General features: G+C 35.8%; 1 protein-coding gene across 1 annotated transcript in view; it reads left to right on the forward strand.

The window, feature by feature from the left end:
* Window positions 1-17,461, forward strand: part of LOC150102997 (leucine-rich repeat-containing protein 45-like) — a 358,127-nt gene that overhangs the window by 224,939 nt on the left and 115,727 nt on the right. Inside the window, exon 12 of the mRNA XM_090398041.1 lies at window positions 9,736-9,871. Coding sequence (XP_090254167.1) covers window positions 9,736-9,871 — 136 coding nt within the window. The remainder of the gene's footprint in view (window positions 1-9,735; window positions 9,872-17,461) is intronic.

Here is a 17,461-nt window from a genome sequence, read left to right on the forward strand (position 1 = left end):
CTAAAATTCTTGAACCTCATGTTCCATCTACTAAATGTTGTCTAAGACATTTTTACTCAAGTATTCCAGAAATTCCATTCCCTTGCTACTACTACATGTAGTTTCTGCTTCTCAATTTATGCTGCTGCACTCAGGCTTGCCATAAATACTGTTACAACTTCCTCAAACCTGTGCACTTCCCACAGAATTGCCCAAGCCCAGTTCTGTTAGTGATGCTGTCCGCAGCCAACATTCGCCGGCTGTAAGGGGCAACATGCGCTAAAAGCACTTGGGTTCAGTAGGATGTTTGCACTATTAACCATTATAATGATACAGAAGATGTATTTGACCACAAAAGAATAGGTCAGCTTTGTTGTGTTAGGATGCAACAGCTTGTGAGGGCTGTAGAGACACACCACTGTAATCCTGTGAGAAAACAGGATTACAGTGGTGTGTCTCTGTAATCCTGTTTTCTGAGAAATTATCATTTCACAGAGGACTATATCACATGTATTAACTGATGACTTGGGGGTGAGAGCCTATTGTCGTTCTACTGGACACATCCTAACATCACAAGTTATACAGCAGAGGGTGATAATTTCAAAGACACTTCTCTAGCAGTGCACAAAGAACAGATACAGAGATATCTGTATGCTGCTATATCCTCTTCACAAATGAGAAGATTTTCACCATTGAAGAGTCATTTAACCACCAAAACAAATAGGTATATGCTCCAGATGGTTGCACAACATGTGCCATAGCAACCGAGGGGGGGGGATGATATATCAGGGAGTATCCAAGTTGCATTTCTGCAAGAAAGGGGTCAAAACCTCTGCCAAGGTTCAAGAACAGTTGCTGGAACCCATGGTATGGCCCATGAACAACACCTTGTTTTTGGATAGGTGGTAAACTTTCCAACAGGACAGCCTCTGCACACGTGAGAATCATACAACAGTGATTGGAGACAAATATCAATCTGTTGGACTTCAAACTGTGGTTGAAGCTTGAGAGAGAGAACAGCCTGCAAGAAATGATACCCCATCATTACCAGGCTGAAGGTGGATTTGGAGTGAGCAGTGCCAGCATTTCTATTGGATGTTGTGCATGCTGCCATTCATATGTGTCCTACAGACTTCAGCCATGCATGAAGGCAAAAAGGGGACATTTCGAACATGGTGTGCTGCTATATGCATGTGGTTTTTATGTGCTGAAAGCTGTAAATGATTTACCAATAGATTAAAGGTTTATTCACTGTTCAAGTTGTAACAGTATTTATGACTAGATTAGACAGTTAAAATATTCAATAATGATCATTCTTTTTGCATTTGTAGCTCAACTGCTTAAACATCTTCTGCTCTTCACCCTCTATGCTTCCTGGCTTATAGCTATAACCTACACCTCACAACATATGCTCTCAAATACCATTAAGGGAACTGTCATCCAAATACTCCACTCAGAGAAGACACAATTCATCACTGATTATTGTCATCATCTGAGACCTCCAGTGAGTCAAGCACTTATCAAGGGAGGCTCTAAATCACCCAAACCAACTGTCATACCTTCTCTTAAATTCATTCCCACCATATGCACTCAGTACCCCCTAAAGGCAAGCTATTCTACTCTCTGCTCTATGAGAGAAAAACCTAGCTCTCATGCCTCTCTTGACTGTGAACAAACTTAACTTCCATAGATGCCCTGTGTCCCCCCCCCCAATTTCCACATAATGAAGAATTTCATCAGATGATATCCTATAACACCCATTGAAAAGTTTATATACCGCTATCATATCACCCCTCTTTCTCCTGTTAACCAGTCCATAATCCACATACTTGCAATCTGTCCTCATAATCTAAATCTCATAAACTGGATACGATCTTTGTAACTCTTTTTTGCACCCTTTTCACAGTGTCTTTATCCCCTGGGAATCCAGGAGACCAAATCTGCACACAGTAATCCAGGTGCAGTTGTATCAAGGCCTTATAAAGAGGAAAAATGACTTATTCTTACATCTCAAGGTTTGCTTCAACATAGCAATTATCCTCTGAGTTGTATTTGAAACTTTACTGTGACCTTTGAACTTCAAATTCCTAATCACCATTACGGCAAGATCCCTTGCCTCATCAGTTTCTTGTATCTTAACTGCACTAACATGATATGTTGCTGGAAATCTCATCATACCAAAATACATAACTTTACACTTACTAACATTAAACTGAATATCATTTTCTGAACAGTAACATCCCTGATTGCTCTGCTATCTTTGCATCATCAGCACAACTCTCCTGTTTAGATCCTTCCTGATGTCATTAATGTGTAGATTGAACAACAATGAACTAAGAACTGAACCCCTGAGGTATACAACTGGTCACCTTAAATCTGGCAGATTCACACCCATCCTATACCACTTATTTTTTATATCTGTCTGTCAACCATCTCCTGATCCAAGTCAAGAGTTTATATTCCAATCCCATATTCTCCAATTAACAACCTTGTAATAACCTTTCATGTGGCATCCTATCAAATGCCTTAGCAAAATTCAGCATCATCATAGTGTATCCATTCCATTTATCCAACTTGGCTGTAACATTATTATAAAATATGACCTTCGTTTAGTAAACCCATGCTGGTCCTTGCAGAGTATAGCTTGTTTGTCTACCCATCTCTGTATGCGAGTTCTTATCGACGTCTCTAAAATCTTTACTACCACAGCAGCGGTACTGGTAGGTCGGTAGTTAGACACATCAGTTTTTGCAACACCCTTGTGCAATGGAACCATCATACATTGTTTCCATTCCTGAGCTGAGACTTGAGTTATACAAACATGTGAAAGGCATAGCCAATTTGGCTAAACTTTCCGTTAGCAAACATGCTGGTATTCCATCTGTTGTCTGTATTTACTAATTCTTATCCAGGTTATGCAGTAGCAATTCAACCTCATTTTCATGCACTCAAATTCTTCATCCAATATAGCAGCAGCACTGTGCACCATGTTACAAACACCTGGTTGATATATCTTAGCAAAGTGAGCTCTCGTTAATTGAACAATCTCATTAGCTTCTGATACTAAAGTACCATCTGCATTCATTAAAGTTATTCTTCCACATTCATTCTTTCTTTTTCATGCAGCATAACAATAAAATTCTTTTGGGTTGCTTTTAGCTTTCATAGCCAATTTCTTTTCATACTCTGATTTAGTTTTCCGCACAATAGTCATTACTTTTCTGGCCTCAGCTTTATATATTTCATAACTTCTCTCACTGTTATTCTCACAGTGTTCTTTCCACATCATCATCTTCTTCTTGTGGATCTCTTGCTTAATAAGGTTGCACATTCATTTCTCTCCCAGCCTATTTATTCTTCGAACATTAGGGATACATTCAGATACCGCCTCATTTAAACACTTTTTCAAAGATTTCTAGGCATTGCTGACGTTTTTTCCAATTTAGTAATTGATACATTGGACCAAAGATAGTATTCTCCTAAATTAATCATAATTTCCATCTTTGTAGTTCAACTTGTAACTTGTTCTAATGGGAACATCAGTATAATTAGATACTTTTCAAGAAGTATGTAACATCAACAAAGTGGAACATGTTAGAAATATGTAATTAAGAGAGAGAGAGAGATCAGGCATAAAAATGTGATAACTGCAGTATACGAAAGCAAGATGAGATGGGCAGGCCACATAGCCAGACTCAGGGATAACAGATGGACATATAGAATACTCATTTGGCAACTGAAAATAAAGAGAAAACCAGGGGGGGGAGACTCCCCTTCAAGATGGGAAGACCCATTAGTGAAATCTAGGGGTCATTCATAACATGGAAGAGAAAGGCTCAAGATCGAGATCATTGGAGGCATCTTTGTGACCTGCACTCATGGAGAAATCCTGAATGAAACACAAGTCCATCAAGGTAAACTTCCCAAGAAAGAACAGCATGATCACTGTCACCAACTGATGGTAAAATAGCCATATTCTTAACAGAGGCCCCTTCTCTTCTACTCAATGTTTGGATAATTAAAGTTACCCATAATGACCACTCATTTAGTACCTGTATGGCTAAATTGGTGATGCATTTCTTTGTTCCCTACAACTGAACTGCCAGGTCTATAGCAACATCCTACCTTATATTTAATTTTGTTAGCCTCCACTTCACATCAGATAGCCTCAAACTCACTGCTATAGGGGACATTGTTAGCATCATTGTTTCTTGCATTTCTACCCTAACTGGGCTTAAGTCATCTGATATCCTTAGTAGTACCCCACCCCCTTCTTCTCCTCCTGTCTCTTCTGTCACTCCTAAAAATAGCATACCATTACACTCTATTTCAGTTACTATATCTAATTCTGATAGCCAGGTTTCACTAATGCTAACCATCTTAGGCCATATTGTATTCAATAAAGAAATGAACTCAACCCCTTTGTTTCTGATGCTCCTGGCATTTGTGCACAGACACAACAAATTACCACCTAGCTTATTCTTATAATTAGATATGCAATCTATTTGACCTTGTTGTAGAACTTTCTCTTTTCCCTCCACAGACATACTCAAAGCATATTTTTCCACCCCTTTGCCAGATATATAACCATGTTCAAAGCCTTTCATATCTTTATGACATCTGCATACTATAGCTGAACTTGCACACATTTTCCCCATTCCTCCTTTGATGATCTAGTTTCCCTGACTCTGCATTAGGTTTTATACCAATAATTAATTTTTCCAGGCTCCTGATTCAAACAAATTCAAGTGCAGACCATCCCTCTTATGAGTCTTTTCTATCATCAGGCACACCCCACATATCTAAAAACCCATATCCATTTCTTCTTAACTCAGTCCCATTGTATCTAGGTAGCAAACCTACAATTTTTACTCTCACATTTCTTTCTCGCTTCATACAACAAATCTTTCATAACTTCTCTCATACTACATTTGTCACTACTTAAATTATTAGTACCTACAAGAACTACCATCTCTTTTACTTTTCTTTTCTGTTTTTTAGTTACATTTGTCATATCTTTAATTTTTGCCCCCGAGTAACTAGAAGTAGTAACTCCCCCTGCAAGCTCAAATTTTAAGATTTTATCACCATACCATATTACCTCTTTTTTTCTTAGATTTTAATTGCCTTACCTTGTTGTTATTAATATTATGATTACCAAGTTCACTGCTTTCCTGCCTCCTCTTGTTCAAATCCTTTTTCTTATCCTGTCTAAGATTCATTAAATGTATCCACTTTTTCTGGTCAGTTTTCTAATAATTTCTTTTAATCAGTATATTTCCAACGTCAGATTATCATCGGATAAGTTATTATCATCACTGTAGCTATGCTTTTGTTTATCGGGACAAATGTTCTCCTCAGTAGTAACAACTTTTAGACACTGCCCTGATGAGTTTCTAGTGCCATTCTTAAGAGTAGTATATACTAACAATCAGTGGCATCGTGTGCACATTTCGGTTGGGTGTGCTGTCGTGTGGATTATGCAACCTGCGCTACAAATTTCATGTCAATTTGACCATCTGCGGCGTGCGTCTGCAGAAAATTTTCCAGTGGGGGGGGGGGGGTGCAAAGCTTGGAGACAAATAATTACATCAATAAATTTTTATAATTATTGATTTAATTAAATAATTACATTAATAAACATCTGCTTTTTTTATTTGATGTAATTATTTGTCGATTAAACTATAAATACATTATTTTCATTTTGCATTGATTTTAATGATCTTTAATTCTTGGGGAAAAAAAGGTATTTAAAATTAATAGTTTTTAGCACAATTTCATATATAAAAAATTGACTGGCATATTTTATTAAAAATCATTCAATTAATCCTAAATTAAATTATTTCCGTTTAAAAGCAAAAAAAATCATAAAACTAACAAGTAAAATAATATTAAATTACATACACTTACCTTTTAAAAATGTATTTTTCTGTTTAAATTTGTTTCACTATAAATTTACAGTTCACACTTCACTCAGTGACTCACTAGACACAAAGGGAAAACTAACCAGTCACTGTTCACAAATCAGAAAAAGATGAACCAAAAAACAGCAACACGTGTTTTATTGCTGCAATAAAACATGACCGTGCGATTGCATTTTTATCGATGTATGAAAGTTTTGAGAGGACATAGCGCATCAGCGATCATCTTAATTGGTCCAATGCAATTAATTGCAAGATAAGTAATTAACTTTGAATACTTTGCGTAGAGTGGGGGAACAATCGGTTTTAGGATTTATTAGAAAACAACAATGAAGGAGAATGCTATATTTGGTTGGTATATTTGAAATACTCGAAGATGAAAATATGTGAACCATCATTTATAAGACATGTAAGAATAGGAAAGAATAAGTGTGAGTAGAGACACTTTCATTAATGATAAACACTTTCATTAATGGTAAACGAATTATTAATAATTATCATTTGTGATATGTGTGTCCTATAAGTTGCTGGGTAGAGCGAATAGCATGATCCTATAAAGTCTAAACATGAATAAGTGAATTTATGATGGCATAATTTAAAAAAATTTAAAAAAAAACTTATGAAGAGAGAGAGAGAGAGAGAGTACTGCAAGAATAAATATGGTTTGATAGAGCAGCAAATCATCTCGTAAAATTTGATGCACAATTTGTGTATGTTTCGCTCCGTTTTTCAAGAATTTTATTTTGTTTACTGAGATTCAGTATACAAAACATCCGATCATTATCGGAATTATCCACACTTTCAGAAATCCTACATTTATTAGGTTTTTTTTTTTTTTTTTTTGTTTAGTATCAGCGGTTCTTCTGTCTTATCAATTTCACATATGCTGTTATTTTGTTGTAGATCAACAATATCTTATAATACACAGAATATTCATTTTTATTCAGGAATAGATGTTTTTTACTGCCTGTTGTTTTCGAAGAATAGAATAAAAATGTCTCTATATACTGTTAAAAAACTTTGCAACCTCAACAGATGCTATACTACACAAGCAAAAGAAAAAAAAAAACAATTACCTTTTTTCTCCTAACATCCACTTTAAATTTTCAGGTTCCAGAAAACGTGTAACAGCTGTTTGTAATACAGCAATCGCTCAACTCATGACGAGTGACAACGTTCATTTGGATTGGTTGACACTAACTAATCATAGACGCTAGGTGCTGGGTGAGCTCAAAATGTTAGCTCACCCAGCCACACATTCTCAGCTGTTTAAAAATACAAGAAATACGCGTTGAAAAGTGCCCTCTTCATGAAGCACTAATGCTTTATTACCCTTCTGAAGCATTAGTATATTGTGTTCAATTTTAAGTCTGCAAACAATTGGGGAGTCTTTAACAGGAATAAATGCAAAAATATAATATCGGTGATATTGAAATTTCGTGGATGAGCACCACACACCTAGCACACCCAGAATATTCGTCCCCTGCTAACAATATTTCTAGTTATTATTAAATGCTGTAGTACAATAATAAAATACACCAATAAATCCAAGTAAATGCTCCATTAAACATTAATATAAAACATTTATAATATTTATAAATAAAATATTTATAATATTTTATAAAAACTATAAAATAACATTATAAGCAATACTCCATCATAATATTTGCCCTTTCTATTTTTCCAGAAAATGCTCTGTCTTACAACTTCTATTCCTATCAGTATATCATCTTTTGTCAACAACATCTCACTGATCCTAATAGCCTTTGGTTGGGATGAGGTTATCAGCACCACCAATTCATCTCCTTTTGGATATGCTTGGCATTAGTATAAAGAATCATTCACACATTGTCAGTGTTTCTATACTTTTCATTATTTTATCCAGGTTCCACTGGATTCTGCATTATGTTATATGCTCCATCTACTCCTAAATGATTATTCCCACAAGAGGCCACTCCATCTCCCCCCCCACACACACCATCATCTGCCCTGATAATTCTAGTTTACCTGCACGCTGACATCAGTTGTTCAGAGTACAACATTCTCTCTAGATGCTTACTTCCCTTCTCATTCAAATGCAAGCCATCTTTCACATACAGTTCGTTTCTGTCCTAAAATGCACTCCACGCCTTCACATAATCTAAGCCTCTCTTTTGACAGGTTTTACTTAATTGTAAGCCTGTGTTTACTATTTTATGATGTACCTTCGATAGTGCATTGACAAGGTTAACGTGACATGTTCTTCAGCTGGAAAAAGCTGAGAAGATTTAGTCTATCTCATATGAAGATGGCTGGGTTTATCCTTAAGAAAATTTATTTAATTTTATTTAAAAAAAACTAGCCAGCAAACACACAGTTAACAGATATACTGGCTCCTTAGATTTAGTTGATTTGTCTATTATTCCATCCATTATTAATACAGATCAATAAAAAATTACACTGCATTTTGAGTTGATTTAAATGAGTATTAAAAAAGGTTGTTATAAGTGTTACAACTCAGAACCTAACTTCATACCAGAACATGCATCATTTGATTTTTTATAAACAGGCAGATATAAGAAGAATTTTAAATAACTTAGATACTAAGAAGTTTTCTAATCCTGCTGGCACCTTCGTCCTTTGTTTGTTGGCTACTTATGCAACAAACTAGTTGATAGTTCACCACTACTTTTGGATCCTAGTGGCACAATCATCCTCTCCTTCAATTCCTCATAAACTGTTCCTGTTGCAGTTTAAACTCTGAACAATCAAATCTGTTAGCTCCATTGTTCATTCTCTTAATACATGTTGTGATATTCCATCTAGTGATGCTGATTACATGAAGCTTATGTATAATATCTTGTATTCTTCACGTTCATCTACTTTCTTGTCTTCCCCCATTATGGTATTCATTTCTATTCTCCTTACTCAATGTGAAATATATGCTGGCAAATTATTTATTAGGCAGTCATTAATGGACATTTCTACTGTATCACAGCAAATTTTTCTCATTGGTTGGAAAGTAAATTGTACTTGGCAGGAAATTATATTCTTGTTTTTGCCCTTTACCCAAGAGTGGGCAAACAAGAGTTTGTGCACAGAACATCTTCTTGACTAGGTTGCATGAATATAGAGGCTCATTTCTTTCATTGATACATGGCAATCACCATTCATTATAGTAATATTTTGGAGATTGCTACCATGTTGGAGTAGTAAATTTAACATAAACTAAAGTAATTATCCAATGTTTTGGCTGTCATATTAAGGTGTACATCATCTGGAGTACACACACGTGCGTGTATTTATAATGTATACAGAGAGAGAGAGAGAGAGAGAAAGAAACAAGCTACATTATAATCCACACTGTTTGTCTAAATTTCTGGAAGAAATAACCTCTACTGAGATCAGGTAACTCACCCTTCAGACAAAAAGCTTTTTATAAGTGTTACTATATCACATTTCAGATTGGATTCAAATCTCAGCTGGTAAGTGATGAATATCTGTCCAACTGGCTTTCTCATCTGTGTTATGATGGCAGCAATCAGAGCAAGAGTATTCTGAATTAGCATAACTTGCTGTTATAAAACTAATTGAGTCAGAGTCACTTGGCTCAAAATGTATATAGCTATTGAAACACAAATTATTTTTCATATATATTTGATCATTTTCATGTATATTTGATGATGCTCTCATCATGAATGTTAGTCTATATGTATACTGAAGGTTATAATAATAAACTAAGGGTATTATATCAAATTTAAAATTCATATTTATAAGCTATTTAAAATAACTCATAATTTATATAATATTCTTTAGATTTAATTTTAGATGTCTTTTTTTTTTCTATTATTTTTAGACTCAGTCACTTACAGAATTCTTTGTTTGCAATTGAAGCAAAGAATAAAGATCTTACTTTGCTTCTTAAGACTGCCCAGGAAGATAACAACAACTTTAAACAAAAGCATGAGGATGTTTTAAATAAAGAGAGAATGGTAATTATGATTAAGAGAATGGTGAGAGAGAAAGTATAATTGTTTAACAGTAATATATTATCATTCAGTACTCCATAACTAATAACTTTTATTTTGTTTTTATACATATGTACACAGTCAAAATATTATACTTGTAATCATCATCAGATATCCATGGAATTGGAAGACTCATTGTGGGAGGTCTCACAGTCACTCAGGCTGTGCCTTAAACACATTTGCTTCACATTCAGCAAATCAGGTATTGCCTTCCAATCACTTGCCACACTACATGAAAAAAAAAAAAAAAAAAAACTGCTTCTGACTCTCCACGTTCAAACTGTCCTTACTCATTTTTCAGAAATGGTTTGTTTTCCCATATACTATGAAAACCCATCCACATTAATCTGTTAATAATGACCTGCCAACTAATATATTTAAATCACATCTCCTCCTTATCCAACAGACTGCAAATTAAATTTCCTCAGGCTTTCTTCATGCTCCACATTATCAGTCACATTTCCAATATCTCTTCATTCTTTTGAAAACAAGATGACCAATTTGTGCACAATAATAATAAACTGTAGTCCACATATATATATATATATATATATGATTATGGCTTTATGTACAGTGAAACATTAATAGTCTTACTTCTAGACCTCTGTATCATTGCTATATTCTATTGTGCTGTTCTTACACTTTCAGCAGTGTCCACCTAAATTTCAGGTCTATACACCATCACCATATATTTCTTATTTCCTCCATCTCCTTCAAATTATTCCACCAGTCATATGCTCTACATCCCTTCTTTGCTTACCAAATTTTAAAACCTTACACTTTGCAGCATTGAGCTGCTAGTAGGAATGACCTATCATGTCATTCCTACCAGTCATTGATGATGATTATATTAGCTGATGATTTTATATGATGATTATTTTCCTATAGCTAGGAAAATGCAACTCCTAAATTTCATCACTCTTCTCTTTCACAAGCCATCCTCATCCAGTTCTTTCTTACTGTTCCTGTGATCTCCTCATTCCTCATCATCATGTTTTCCACTGATTCTGTTGATCTCTCTGGGAATCCAAAATATAGTAAGGACTATTCATCATTTTCCATTCTGCTTACATGGCCAGCGCAGTTCCACTTTAATAGTTTGCCTTTTTGAATACCATCAACAATTTTTGTTACCTGTTTAATATTGGAATATTTTATCTTCTTTTTTTTTATTTTTTCCCCCCAAATGCATTGCTTGGAAAGAAGTCAGCAGATAGTGTGAGGAAAAAACACCCATGTGCACACCTTAATAAGAATGTCGGACATCTTTTCCCTGTAATGACTACAGCAATCATATTTTCCACAAGTGTACAATAGCGAACAGTGGGAGTTTTGGACCATTCTTCCTGTAGGCATGTAATGAGATTCTGGACTGTTGTGGGGCAGATGTCCATTTACCTCACCCGATGCTCCAGTTTATCCAACAGATGTTCAGTAGGGTTGAGATCAGGGTTCTGTGGAGACCAGTCAACTGTGATGCCATTCATGTCCAACAACCACACGGTTACAGCAGCCTAATGACATGGTGCATTGTCTTGCTGAAAGAAACAGTAGTCAGTTCCATAGAAATGCCACAAAGTAGGAAGCACTGCATCGTCCAGAATATTCAGATATCTCTTGAACTTTAACACGTTCGCTGCCACGCTACTTCGGCATAGTCTGTTCTCATACGCTGAGCAATTTCACTTCTTCAAGGTCAGTATGGTACTCTCGTTGCCGGCGGTCAGTGTCATAGGAGTATACTCGTAGTTGGCTTGTGCAGAGCATATACCATCTATGAGAATACACAGTTTTGATGCTAGCTCCACAAGCCAAGCATTTTCACTTCTTCAAGGTCAGTACGGTAATCTCGTTGCCGGCGGTAAGCATCATACTAGTATACTCATAGCTGCCTTGTGTAGCTGGGTTTACGAACTACGAGTATACTCATAGTTGGCAGCGAACGTGTTAATATGCATGGCACCACAAACACAGATCCAAGGCCAAACCAAGAAAAACAGGATCATACCATCACACTGTCACCTCCGAATTTCATAGTTGGGGGTTATGCATTCTGGTAAGTGACTTTCACTGGGCATCCACCACAATCACATGGACCTGTTCACCTGCTTGGTAGATGGTGTAGCATGATTCATCGCTCCATCCAGGTTTCCTGGTTCCACTGTATACACTCTTTGCACCACTGAAGAAACTCTGCATATTGGTTTGGGTGAGCCTTGATTCTGAATGCTTTTGTGAGGATTTGAGTTCGACTCAATGCCTGGAACTCTGCATTCAACACGTTAGCTGATGAATGGCTGTTTTTACATTTTATCCTTCGTAGCACCCAACAGTCATGTTCGGTGAGTGTGGTGGGTCATCTATTGCAGGTAGCACTTGCAATTGACTCCCTACACGTCCATCTCAGTATGGTATCACTGATTTTGACCTCAGATGGCCTGAATTGTCAACAGTTTGCCAAACAGATAGGCCTGCAACATGACATCCTATCACAATGTCTCTTTCAAAGTCCGTCAGTTTCCTTCTTGTAGCTATTTCACCCGGACACAGTTGTACTGAGTTGGGAGCATCATATCCTCTAGTTTATACTGGCTTCAGACATGTAACTCGTTACATGACATAATGCACCTTTCCCATGGGGGTGTTCTGTTGCTTCTTTCCAAGTAGTGTACATCTCCATTGCGTTGTCATACTTGTCAGAGACCAAGTTTGATCACCTGTATGTCATTGCAGGAATCCAGCAGCTTCTTTTTAAGATGATGAACTTATTATACAATTAAATTACTTAATGACAATATAAAGCACCTGCATATAATGATGAGTATCTCATCACATGATAAAAATTGAGCACACAGATGTCAGTTCCATAGAAATGGTTACTCAAAAATAAATAGAAACAAGGTTATTCAAAATTAAGGTGCCAGATTGTGCTCTGCGAAATATTTATTTCCCAGTTACATGAAAAGATGAAAGTTTCATTCTTCTCTGCCACTCTCTGGCCAGTATCTGGGGAACAGTAAACATAACCAGTAAGGTTATGTTTACCATGCAGGCTCCTGCTACTAGAGTGTGTGTGTGGTGTAAATGCTTGAAACAAAAAGAACATTCATTTGCTTTCTGAAAGAGTTAAAAAAATGGTATCTTCCCAACAGAAATAATTTTGTGTTATCAAATTTTTTAAAGCATAATTACGGTTCAATATAAATTCTACACTCAATTTAAGAAAGAACCTCCTCACCATAAGTAGATTTACTCATGGTATAAAAAATTTCAAGGAGAGGGATGCATCTGTAATGGAAAAAAGTCCAGGTCCATGTGTTTCTGAAGTTAATATTCAAAGAATTTGTCAAGCATTCAAACACAGCCCAAGAAAATTCACAACCCATGCAGGCAAGGAATTAAGAATTCCTCAAGCAATAGTATGGCATGTTCTCAGGATACAATTGCATATGAAAGGCTACAAGTTGCAGTTACTGCAAGCATTACACCCAGCAACAAAGGACTTTTACATAAAACTTTCGGATGACATTGAAGAAATGTCTTCAGCTGCCATCTCAGAGACTCCCTTATACAAAGGAATTATTTTAGCCTCTTTCTGCTTGCTTGGGAGTCTACCAGAGCTGAAACTTGATTGATTATTCATTAGTTATTTTAAAAAATATATAATAATTTTAATAGCTAATGAATTATCAATATTTCCTCACTTATAGCATTGCATTGTTTAATGTATAACATCACGTGGCTCTTACTGTTTCAAAAATCAATCCATTGTTCGTATTCTATTTTGTAATTAACTATTGTTACCACTGATGATGGCCTGTGATATTCAGGCAGAAACATATGGCCTTAAATAAATAGTATTACTTACCATTGTGTTTTTCATGTTAATTTGAAGAAACCTCTCATGTCACAAGTATCTCTTAAATAACATTTTTCTCATTCATTTATGTTCTTCTTGATTAGGTGCAAATATGGCAGTCATAGTGTCCTGTATTTTTATTTTCACCGGTCATGTTTTGTAAAATTGACACAATAAATAATCACAATTTGTTCATTTGTGCAAAAGGTACTGTTTAGAAGTATGTTTATTCTTCCATTATAAACTTTGGTCAGATGCACAAATTAATTTGCATTTCATTTGTTCAAATAAACAGAGTTGTATAAATGTGTGTTTTTGGTGTGTACATGTTTCTACTGGCTATAACTGTCATTTGTGCACTATAATCCAAACTTTTACTTGCTGCTATGTCACTAAATGCAAAAAAAGATAGAAGTGATATTGTTATCAATCCATTGAGGATTTTTTCCTCTGAATGCTATTTTTTTCTCAACTCAGTTTCTTTTGTATACACATTCATTTTATGTTGCAAATATTTTAACATTAATTTTAAGAAATTAATATTTCACATTTGAAAAACTGATTTACCCATGTGTAATCAGAGTTGCCGTATGAAATATACTTGCAGACCTTGTTTTGCTACTTGCGCAAAGGATTAAACAAGAATATAATTTCATGGCAAGTGTAATTTACTTTTTAACCAAGTGAAAAAATAAACCTACTACTACTTTCAGCATCAGGTTTATTGCAAACACCCAGTTTTTTTCTGGACTCTATTATGCATCACTCCTCATTATCAAAAAGTGACTTAAAAATTATTGACCAATTTTCCTTGCATATGTCTGCAAAATTAAGATGTAGGATCTATTCTGTTTCTGAGAGGTGCCTCTGAAGCTGGGTTGGTTCAATGAATCTGATTCTATCCATAGAATCTTCAGAATAATACCACATTGCTTCATCATAGCATCTTGAAATATGAACATTTGCTTTAAAGAGGCACTGAAACCTTATTACACTGCCTGAATCTTAGGCACAGTGATAGATTTTATGTTCCCAAAGTTTGGAAAATGGTAATTTCTAATTACACAAAATATATTTTTTAAAGTTTCTAGTGGCATTAAAGTTTGAATCTAGTACACATGTTTACATTTATTATTATTATCATCATATTTTTATGATATCTCTATGCAGCCTGGAGTCTCATTGTGGGAGACCCAAACTAACTAACTATTATATATGCACAAAACCTGTTATACTTCTCCTTAAACTCATTTCACTGTCAGGGAACTTGCAACTAATTCTGGCAATCCATTCCTTCATTCACCATTCTCCACCCAAAAAATCTAGTCAAAGCATCCCTTACTAACCACACTTTTAACACTAACCACATCACACAATTAGTCAACGCATGCCCTTACTAACCACACTTCTTACATAACTTCCACGGATGATCCCTAGTTCTCTATTTGTCATATTTTGAAAATTTTCCTTTGCATCAATTTTATAAAACCCCTTTAATATCTTATAAGTTTCTATCATATTCCATCTTTTCTGCCTGTTGACTAATTTTATAACTCAGACACCTTCAGTCTTTCCTGATAGGAAACATTCCACAGACCTATCAGCAATTTAGTCACTCATCTCTGAATCCTCTCTACCACCTCCTGGTCCCCAAGAAACCCAGGTGACCAAATTTGTGTACAGTAGTCAAAATGTCACTGAATCATCCCCTCTTTTCTGCCTATCAACTAAACTTTGTAACCCAGACATTTAATATCTTATAAGTTTCTGTCATATTCCATCTTTTCTGCCTGTTGACTAACTTTATAACTCAGACATCTTCAGTCTTTCCCGATAGGAAACATTCCACAGACCTGTCAGCAATTTAGTCGCTCATCTCTGAATCCTCTCTACCACCTCCTGGTCCCCAAGAAACCCAGGTGACCAAATTTATGTATAGTAGTCAAGATGTCGCTGAATCATCCCCTCTTTTCTGCCTATCGACTAAATTTTGTAACCCAGACACTTTCAACCTATCCTTATAGGAAGCATTCCTCAGATCTGTCACCAGCTTAGACACTTGTCTTTGAATCCTTTCTATCACCTCCCGATTCCAAGAAACCCAGGCGACCAAATCATGGCCTTATATAAAGAGGGATAATAACTAACTTATCTTTCCTCATTAGCGTGTTTTTGAACCAAGTAATCCTTTGAGCTATTTTATCAACTTTTGCAATGAAGTCCTCTGAACTTTAACTCACTGTCCAACATTATCTCCAAGTCTCCTACCTTCATCAATTTCCTGCAAGTCAGTACCATCAGTATAATACACTGTATGTAATATTTTCAACCAAAAGTGCATAACCTTACATTTTGCAATATTAAATAGACAGTCATTATCCTTTGCACACAATACTAATTTATTTAAATCACCCTGCAGGATATCTAAGTCACTTTTATGTACTACTGCTCTCCCCACTTTTGCATCATCAGCAAACAACTGAATATCCCTCCTTAAATCTTTCTCTGTATCACCGGTATGCAAAATTAAAGATTAGTAGCCCTAATACAGAACCCTGAGGTGCTCCACTAGTTGCACTCATTCTCCTAGATTCTACTCTACCATATAACACCTCCCTATTCTTGCTACTGGCCTTATACCCATTCCCATTTGCTCCAACTTTTGAGACAGTTTTCCATGGGGAATTCTGTCAAATGCCTCCACAAAGTCTGGCAGCATCATACTGAAGCCATTTTCTTTATCCCTGCACTTTATTATAAAACAAGAATAAATTACTAAGACAGGACCTACCTTTTACAGAGCCATGCTTCCCCCCGTAAAGTATCATATTCCTATTCACTCGTTCCTGAATTTTAATTTTAACCAACTTTTCCAATACTTTAACCACCACTTCAGAGATACTAATTGGTCTATAATTTGCTACTTCTGTCTTGGAGCCACCTTTATGGAATTATCTTTACCCTCTTTTCACTCTCCTGGAACCCTGCCAGAGACTGATTTGAACAACTTCATAGAGGCAGTGCCAATTCTTTTGCACATTCACATAGAACACAGGCTGGCATACCATCCATTCCTAATGTTTTCATATCATTATTTTTCAATCTGCTGAACACCTCTTGTTCATCTACTTTAATTTTGATATGTGTCTCTGTTACATCATCAACTGCAAAATCTCCACTTGGATGATATGTCTTTGAAAAATGATCACTCAGCAACTCAACTATTTCTTTTGCCTCTGTCACCTTCCTACTATAAGCATTATTCAAAGTCATTCTATCATAATTTGCCCTCTTACTTGCTACATAAAAATAAAAAATAAAAACTATTTTGGATTTAGTGTGGTCTGCTTAGCTAATTTTCTCTCATAATCTGATTTGGCTTTTCTTATCACACTAGTCATCCTTCTTTTGTACTGCTCGAATATGCTGATTCCCTTTTTTATTTCCTCCACAGTTTTTTTTTTCTTCACCATATTTATCCTCCTGACCCTGAGTATGCAGTCTGATACTTCTTCTCTCAAACAATTCCTGAACATTTCCTATGCATTACTGATATTCTTTCCTTGTAGCTTCTGAACCCATGGCATTACTCCATGATGCCTCCTAAGTTTGTCATAATTACCAGTTTTATAGTTCAACACAAACCCTCTCTTGACAGAGAATTCCACATATTCAGCAACTTCCAAGGTAAGACT

Source organism: Typopeltis vanoorti, chromosome 9 (genome assembly GCF_054136105.1).
Source record: "Typopeltis vanoorti isolate ZY-2024b chromosome 9, IOZ_Tvanoo_1.0, whole genome shotgun sequence".
In the NCBI taxonomy this organism is placed as follows: domain Eukaryota; kingdom Metazoa; phylum Arthropoda; class Arachnida; order Uropygi; family Thelyphonidae; genus Typopeltis; species Typopeltis vanoorti.